General features: G+C 28.1%; 3 protein-coding genes across 3 annotated transcripts in view; 1 reads left to right on the plus strand and 2 right to left on the minus strand.

Moving 5' to 3' along the window:
* The window catches only part of LOC108571061 (exostosin-2), a gene marked incomplete at its 3' end in the record, with an annotated part of 2737 nt that extends 235 nt beyond the window's left edge, over positions 1–2502 (minus strand). Inside the window, exons 1-8 of the mRNA XM_017933031.1 lie at positions 1976–2502; positions 1689–1895; positions 1444–1627; positions 1223–1362; positions 908–1149; positions 636–824; positions 379–545; positions 135–287 (exon numbers count right to left, since the gene is read on the minus strand). Of these exons, the coding sequence (XP_017788520.1) occupies positions 135–287; positions 379–545; positions 636–824; positions 908–1149; positions 1223–1362; positions 1444–1627; positions 1689–1895; positions 1976–2502 (1809 nt within the window). The remainder of the gene's footprint in view (positions 1–134; positions 288–378; positions 546–635; positions 825–907; positions 1150–1222; positions 1363–1443; positions 1628–1688; positions 1896–1975) is intronic.
* Positions 2503–2999: 497 nt separating this feature from the next.
* LOC108571062 (RNA-binding motif protein, X-linked 2) lies at positions 3000–3718 on the plus strand. The gene is made up of 4 exons (XM_017933032.1): positions 3000–3051; positions 3147–3299; positions 3364–3493; positions 3593–3718. Exons 1-4 carry the CDS (start codon positions 3038–3040, stop codon positions 3716–3718), a joined length of 423 nt encoding a protein of 140 aa, XP_017788521.1. The 5' UTR covers positions 3000–3037.
* Positions 3719–4873: 1155 nt separating this feature from the next.
* The window catches only part of LOC108571063 (katanin p60 ATPase-containing subunit A-like 1), a gene marked incomplete at its 5' end in the record, with an annotated part of 4181 nt that continues 426 nt past the window's right edge, over positions 4874–8628 (minus strand). Inside the window, 8 exons of the mRNA XM_017933033.1 lie at positions 4874–5072; positions 6834–6960; positions 7045–7157; positions 7232–7374; positions 7486–7665; positions 8117–8238; positions 8311–8401; positions 8484–8624. Coding sequence (XP_017788522.1) covers positions 4874–5072; positions 6834–6960; positions 7045–7157; positions 7232–7374; positions 7486–7665; positions 8117–8238; positions 8311–8401; positions 8484–8624 — 1116 coding nt within the window. The remainder of the gene's footprint in view (positions 5073–6833; positions 6961–7044; positions 7158–7231; positions 7375–7485; positions 7666–8116; positions 8239–8310; positions 8402–8483; positions 8625–8628) is intronic.

An 8628-nucleotide genomic window follows, 5' to 3' on the forward strand; every position in this document is an offset into this window, starting at 1 on the left:
TATTTGAGAACATAAAGAAGTACAAAATTTATGTTGAAAATTATTATGAATTATGAATTCTAAACATAAGAAATAGTATCTCTAACGTTAGAAAACAAATTTGTTGGAATCTAAATTGTTTTAATAAGGAGATACGTTATTACTTTGTGATGAAATGCAGCTCCAGTTAAAACCATAGAAATACTATTAGTCCATTCACTTTCATATTTCCAACAACTTGTTCCATTGTCCCACATGTGAATTCTAGATGGAAAACCAACTATTCGATCTGGAAATTCTCTCCATACCTAAAAGTGATATCTTACACTTATTATTACTTTTACTTTTTTATTTCTTTACTATTTCTTTAAAGTATTGTTGAAATTATAATGGACAAACCTCATAAGCAAATTCTACTTCATCAGCAGTTAGCATAATAATATCATCATCTATTGATAGGACTGCTTCTGTTTCAATTTCATCATAAGGGTAAAATCTGTTTGATAATTTATTTTCTTTTGTTTGTATAACTTTTAATGGCTTGTTTAATTTTGGCCATCTAGATGCTACAATACATAATCAAGTCTTTAAAATAGTATTAATTTAATTAAAGTTATTAGTAATGCAAAGTATTAGTGTTAAAAATTAAAATTTACAGTGTGGAGGATCTTTATGTTGATTGTTCCATATAACTAGAACTTTAGATAAACTTGGTACCTTCACAAGTTTATTAATCAAAAGAAACAGCAATTCCAATCTATCATATGTTAAAATTACTGCAGTAAATCCTCGAGTTTTTGGCACAGTAACAGGTAAAAAAAGCGGAGATGTAATACCCTGTGAATAATATATAATGTATAATACAAATACAATTAATTTAAACTTTATTAATAATTTAATATGATTTATGTAAAACTTTATTAATTAGTATTATCTATACTTTCCTTGTGCGGTGGTATGTTCCAAAATGTATAATCTCTAGCTAAGTGTGGGAATACACGATCTGCAAGTATTTCTAAAGTGGTTTCTGTTATTTTTTCCATAGATTTAAAATATTTTTCATAAAGCCATGCACCCTGTTCTTGGAGCTCTGTAATTCGTTGCTGCGATACTTTTTTTAAGACTGATACTACTGATAAGATATTTACTTCACGTACAAATATAGCAGCCCTAAGTGAAAAAAATATTTGTTATAATACCTTTTACATGAAAAAATACTAATAATAACATACTTGAATCCTACCTAGACCAATCAATTATATCATAAAATGGCATTGTGAGAGAATCAGTTATTATTACAGGTATACAACCTGCTGCCATACATTCTAGAAGTGTACTCTGACCAAGTCTTGCACCTCGAATTACTAAACAAAATGTTGCTGTCTAACAATAATAATTTTAATTCAATAAAAGTTTAATAAATTTTCTTGTTTTGATTACAAAAGTTATTATGATTTTGCATACTTCAAGCACATTAGGATATTTATATACATCTTCCCCTGCACATCGAATTGTACTATTCATAGAAGTATAATGTAGACATGTACCTAATATTAAAATATCCTTTGACGACATAGATTTAACTTCTAATAAATCTTGTTCAAAAGCAGAATTAATATTCATTTGAGAGGAAATAACTAACCATGGTCTGGAACATTTCATTAATTATTATTGTAAATAAATTGAAGCAGTTATAAATACCTTATTACCTTGTATTATTAAAATGTGACTTAAGACTGTTTACAAGGGGACTATACACTGGTAAACTGATGTCAAAACCAAATCTATATGTTAATGATGACATTCCTGCACCTGCAATCATTGCTTTTCCAACAGGTACATCAATGACAGTATTGTAGTCAGGCACAGTTCCAGGTATCATGTTAAATATAAGATGATTTTCTCCATTATTCCAGCTGAAATTTAAGTAAGAAAATAAAAGTATTATATATTATTTGTTTGCATGTAAATATGTGTGGAACAAAATGAAACTTACAATGGTAATGCTTTTAACGCTTGTGAAACTTCTTGCAATTTTATTCTATTTTGATTTAATGTATCAATTGAAGGAATAAAAATGCATGCTTCATATGGATTAGGTGTATAAAATTTACTTGAAATAATAGTAGTTAAAATTTGATAAAACTCTTTTGTTATTTGGCTTGCTATGGGCCTTTCTAATGAATCTACATAAATTTTTGGTGGATAAACATATACTAAAAGCTTATTACCTTGACTGCCACAACGATAAACATTAAAACAACTAAAGTATGTACAAGAAACATTTGTAGTATCGGCCATTGGAAAATCTGCATCTATTATTTGTATAGGTAATGAATGTAAATCATTAAGAATAATAGCATTATATACAGAACGTTTTTGTGTACTCCCAAATTTTAAAATATGGTATGCAGCAATTAAAATAATGAACAAAGTAAACATTAATATACATATTACAAAAACATTATGATAGTGATAAGAGATTCTATTTACTTTATGTGACATTCTTGTTGGTAATACCATGTTTTCCTTCTTTATTTTATATGAAACAATTTATACTTATTTAAAATATCTTGCATTTATCCAATGCATGTTCTTCATTAAATGTTTATAATATCTTTTGATATGATACTGACAAATTTTTTCGTAACCAAAAACAAAAAGTATTATAACTTAACCTATTAAATAATTGTGATTTTCGACTAATTATGTTAGTTCAATACTTTTTATCAAAATAATAACACTTCTACTATCTTTTTCTTAATAAATTATATATGTATTGGCATCAACTATTCTTGGTAGTATCAACCATTTCTAAGGTTATATTTTGAAGTAGCTATTCATGTTCAATACATTTATTTTCACTTTTTTTTATATTAATATACCATTCATATATAAGTCATTAATAATTTTTAATGTTTACATTTTCTTAAAAGTAAATATCAAATGTGCTAGTAAATTAAATTTGTTACATATTACAAATATATCTATATTGTGTATCGTAAAAATCAATAACAATTTTTTACAACGTCTAGTATATTTACTTGATACGCCTAAAATGAATCCTTTAACGTAAGTGCTTTACTACATTTTATTTGTAAGATATAAGTATAATTATTTAGTTAAACAAGTTGCAATTATTTAGTTAAGCAATTGCATATTTTCAGAAATGTAAAAAATATAAAGAGACTTGGAGAACAGGAATTATTAAGTGACAGAAAAACATCTTGGCATGATCAATACAAAGACAGTGCCTGGATTTTTGTTGGTGGTTTACCATATGATTTAACAGAAGGTGACATTATAACCATATTTTCTCAGTAAGTTTAAAATAGATAACCTTATAAACTGTATGTTACGAATACTAATTGTTTATTATTGTAGATACGGAGAAGTAGTAAACATAAATTTAATTAGAGATAAAGATACAGGAAAACAAAAAGGATATGGTTTTTTGTGTTACGAAGATCAACGAAGTACAATATTAGCTGTTGATAATTTTAATGGAATTAAGGTATGAATATCGTTAAATAATTTAATATTAAATTTTTTTTAAAATTTGAAAAATGAAATAAAAATTATAGAAATTAATTATAATAAATGGGTATTTCAGATATTAGGAAGAACAATACGCGTTGATCATGTAGCAAATTACAAAGCACCAAAAGATTCAAAGAATATTGATGAAGAAACTAAACGAGTTAGAAGAGAAGGTTGTGCTCCAAAAAATGTACAATAAAAAAAGTCATAATTTGTACTTTTATATGCAATAAAATATTACTTCCAATACAGATTAAATTTGTATAAAATATTCAAGTGCCATTGCACATATTAACAACAGCAATTTATTTTGTATTCTGTTGTAGAGTTAATGTGTAAAGTTAATTTTATCAATACTCTCATCTTTATAAACTTTATACAGTCTTTCCTTGTGATATACTTTTAATTTAGATATTAATAGATTGCGAATGTTTGTACAAGTAAAAGATGTCAGAGTATGCAAGATATGCATGAAATAGGGATTTATATTGTTCTTTTTAGTAAATATAATAGTTTTTTCAAGGTTACCAACTGTAAATTGATGACGCTTATCAGTTAATATTAATTTATATGCTAAAAAACATCGTTCTATATCGCAGGACGTAATTGGGGCATAATTTCAATATGTGCCAGTAGTGTGCCTCAAAGACTTTGACCTTTTAACAGTCCACACCTTTCAACATGTCATCAATTTTTGATATCGCATTAAAAATTTGTATTTCTAGAACTGCCATAAGTTATGGATGTACGATCGTGTAGGAGATCGATGATGGATAAAACGTATTTTCCAAGATACATAAATATGCTGTTACATATGCACGGAATATGATACATTCTGCAAAATATACAAAATAAAAAAAAAATATATTTTCGGTATATATGAATGGCGTAATAAACTTAGGTCCAAGTTCGATATCTATCTTTCTTCTGTAAAAATATACATTTGCATAAACATTCACAGTCTAATTATTAATTATTTGAAACAACAGTTATGGGCTTTGAAAATATTTGGTACCATTCATTCTATTTCAGTTTTATACTAAGTAGAATAAATGAATAATAATTAATAAAATGCATTTTACAATAACACGTGAGTTACTCAGTTTTAAACATGCATTATGAAAATGTCCAAATTTTTACTATTCTTTAAAATATCAAAATAGGAAAAACAGTTATTTATAATAATGTAACGAAGAACGTCACTTTAAGAAAATATTAAATGCACTACTGCTAAATTTATTTTCAGCAGTGATTTTTATTTTTTGTCTACTAATAATGATAAATAGAAACATTAAAGGATCTGAATCTAAATAAATAACTTGTTACATAGTTATGTTTTCTCAGCACAATGGTATCAAGATGAACCAAATTCACTCATCCACTTTTCATATTTTTCCAAATCTTCTTGAGAAACACTTTTATTACATCTTTCAACAGCTTCATCAAAATCTGCAGCTGATACAGGTAAATCTAATTCTTCTTTTGGTAGTTGTCTAATTTGGTCAGGTTTTAAACCTGCGATTTTTTTCCGCATGGACATCATGGACGCATCTCTATATGTAACCACGTAAAAAATTATACATTTTCAAACATTTTCTATGCATAAAAAGCTAAAATGGTGCGAATAATTATGGATTCAAAGAAAATTTGAAAAACATTCTAACATTTTTTAAATTCTACATTTTTATTTACTATATGTATGAATTTTTGACTTTTCTTTGTCTTAAACTTTTCATGTTAATATCGATCAAAGATTCTCAATAGAATTGAAATCGAGGCTTATGTATTGGATTATAGCAGTGCTGAGAAACTGATATTTTCGTCTTATGTATTTGTAAGTGCAATTTTTCATTTTCAACTTATCTTAATTACTGCCCATGACTCTGCACCTTCCATAGGATGTTTAGATAAAATTTTTCTTTCTTTTTTCAAATCACCAATACCAATAATAATTAAAGTTATTAAGTCTGTTTGATTTTTGCTCGTCACTGAATATGACGTGACTCTATGTTTCTGATTGTAAAATAAGGTTCTCCGCAAAATTTAAATGATGCTCCATGTGATATTTGTTATGGCGATTTCCTTAAACATGTAAGATATTTATGTCTCTTTCACAATTTGTAATAATGTAGTCTATATTTTGAACTAAAATACGAGGATTTCATATTAAAGAATTTCACGATAAATACTTCAGTATTTTTCTCAAGTTTTTTCATGGTAAGAATTATACAATGTAATTACTTTAAAAGAACTTAAGGGAAATTATCTGGAATCTATATTTGTTCACACCACTCTATGTTGCTTACAGTAATGTCTCAGAAAACGCCACTCGTTCGGGGATAAAGTGTTTCATTTTGTGGAGCTTTGGCTTGTTTTCTTACCTGCAATCATTTGAGCTCGGGTTGTGTTGAAATCGATATTTATGCCCACAGTCAAGAGGGACAGACAAATAATAAGAGTGAATGAAGGGGAGTATTTTACTTAGCTACCTGATTGTTCACCACCAAACGATGGCTCATTGCTTTGACCTATAAATGAAATTAGTGTAATTTCTATTTTATTGCAATGTAAGGATTGTTAATGAATTTGCGATATCTTTCTGACTAAAATCGAGTCCAAACACGGTATAAATCGGACTATTTTTAGGATTGTTGGTAATTAAATAGGAATGCACTCTATCATGGTACTGTTTGGCATCGAATTTGAAAATATTATGCAGATTGCAAAAAAAATAATGGATTTATGTGGGAAATGGATAGTGCTACCATTCTTACAGAAAGTATTTTACTTGCAGATTTGAAAGTATAATAATGTCTCCCGAAATGCAACAGTTTGGGGATCGAAACGTTGCACTTTAAGAAGCTGTATCATCCGTCAATGTAGGTAACGCAACGTCAGACTATTTGCCATTCCCAAACTTCCTCAAACCTTTTCTAAAGAATTAAATCTATGATATCTATTAGGTACGTAACTTTGAGTCGCAATAGAGCACATTCCTATTTAGCTATCAATAATTGTAAAAATAAGTAATCCTAAAACTAGTCCGATTTATACTGTTTGGACTAACTTTAATTAGAAAGACCTCGCAAATTCATTAAAAATTTCTACATTACAATAAAACAAAAATTACAACAATTTCATTTTTCATACATCAGAGTGATGACTCATCGTTTGTTGATCTGAATATCTTGTGTTGGTAGCTTCGGCGGCTTGCTCGTCCGAGCAGATTCCACGAAATGGTGCAGATAGCAGAGTTGCATTGTGTCAAGCGCTACGAATTGCGTTTCGAGAGACATTACTATAGTTTCATTTACCTGCAAACATTTGTAATATCAGCACCAGAATAACCTTCTAATTTTCTTGCAATATCTGCCAAGTTTACAGATGAATCTACTTTTACTTCACGTAAATTAATTTTCAATAATGCTTCTCTACCTTCATCTATATAACAGTTTTTTGTTTAAAAAATAAGTTTATATAAATTAGATGATACATACATTTGTATTGAATTACAATAAAACTTACGATTTGGTAATGGAATGTAAATACGTTTCTCCAACCGTCTTCGAAGAGCTTCATCAATGTCCCATGGAAAGTTTGTTGCTGCTAATACCATGACAACTTTACTTGGATCTTCGCTAGAAAATATATTTTACTTTGTAATCAATTAGTATAATTTAACATTATTTTTTAATATTTATGGTTAATTTACCTATTTGAGCTTATACCATCCATTTGAACCAGAAGTTCAGATTTTACTCGTCGTGAAGCTTCGTGTTCAGATTCAGACCCTCTTCTAGAGCATAGAGAATCAATTTCGTCAATGAAGATTGTGCTAGGTGCATAAAATCTGGCCTATACAAATACGAATATACAGGTATATAACAGTTAAAAAGTAATTAACAAATATTTGTGTAAATAAATATTTTTTTTAGCAAAATAATGTAATATTTTACTATCAATTACCATTTCAAAAAGAAGGCGAACAAGTTTTTCTGATTCTCCCCTATATTTTGAAGTTAGTGTAGAAGATGAGACATTAAAAAATGTTGTTCCACATTCAGTGGCTACTGCTTTTGCTAACATTGTTTTTCCAGTACCTGGTGGGCCAACCATAAGTACTCCTTTCCAAGGACGTCGAATTCCCTGAAAATACAGTAACCTTCTATCTTTTATCTATGAAATCGACTAAAGTAACGGACCGTTTATTCCACCTATTTTCGATACTCAAATCGGCGCTTCTAGTACAAAAATGATATAGAATAAGAGAAAGTATAAAAACAAATATCAGAAATTACTTCCTTAAGATTTGCAAATACCTATATGAAAACGTTGCAGTGACAAGAGTGAATTATTATCAAAATCAAAATAATCGGATTAAGACCATCTTTAAATTCATTTGCATTAGAAAGATAATTTAGTGTAGTAATTTATCATTTAACAATAAATACAATATTAATCAGCAGGTGTGCTCTTTCATTCACTTTACAGTATCGTTACAATGATACAGTTTGACAATGCAATACATATATTGCAGTATAATACATATTTCATTATGTGCAATATATTTTGAATATACATTATGTATTTTACATACTTTGAAGAAATCTGGCATCCACATTGGAAGAACAACAGCTTCTTCTAATAATCGTTTCGCTTCATGTAGGTCAGCTATGTCATCCCAATGAATGTTTGGATTTTTTTGAACAATATCTCTTTCTGAAACATTTATATAAGCATATAAGGCTTTATTTTATTTAAAAATTAATAATATACAAGTACATAGTTTACCTAACAAATCTACTAAATCTCTATCATTTCCAGATGGCTCAAATTTGCGTTCTTCTACTTCTATATCTACCTTTTCAGTTTCAGATTTCTCCTGCAAAAATTATTTATGCCTCACAATACTATTATAATATATATGGAGTTGTGATTAATCATAAAATAAACATAAGACTAACTTTATTTATATCATCTTTTCTTGGTGCTTTTCTATCATCTTTCTTAGCAACTGTTTTGGTGTCTGATTTTTTTCCAGTAGTTACAGATTTTCGTACACTTGTTCGATTTTGCTGTTTCGGTTGACTTTTCAGTGGTCTAATGTTT

This window comes from Habropoda laboriosa, unplaced genomic scaffold (assembly GCF_001263275.1).
Source record: "Habropoda laboriosa isolate 0110345459 unplaced genomic scaffold, ASM126327v1 scaffold106, whole genome shotgun sequence".
NCBI lineage: Eukaryota > Metazoa > Arthropoda > Insecta > Hymenoptera > Apidae > Habropoda > Habropoda laboriosa.

What these genes read in the sequence shown, in the direction of transcription:
- LOC108571062 (XM_017933032.1), top strand. An exon ending in ATTATAACCATATTTTCTCA is followed by an intron (nt 3,300 to 3,363) that starts GTAAGTTTAAAA and finishes TTATTATTGTAG; the next exon opens with ATACGGAGAAGTAGTAAACA. An exon ending in ATAATTTTAATGGAATTAAG is followed by an intron (nt 3,494 to 3,592) that starts GTATGAATATCG and finishes TGGGTATTTCAG; the next exon opens with ATATTAGGAAGAACAATACG.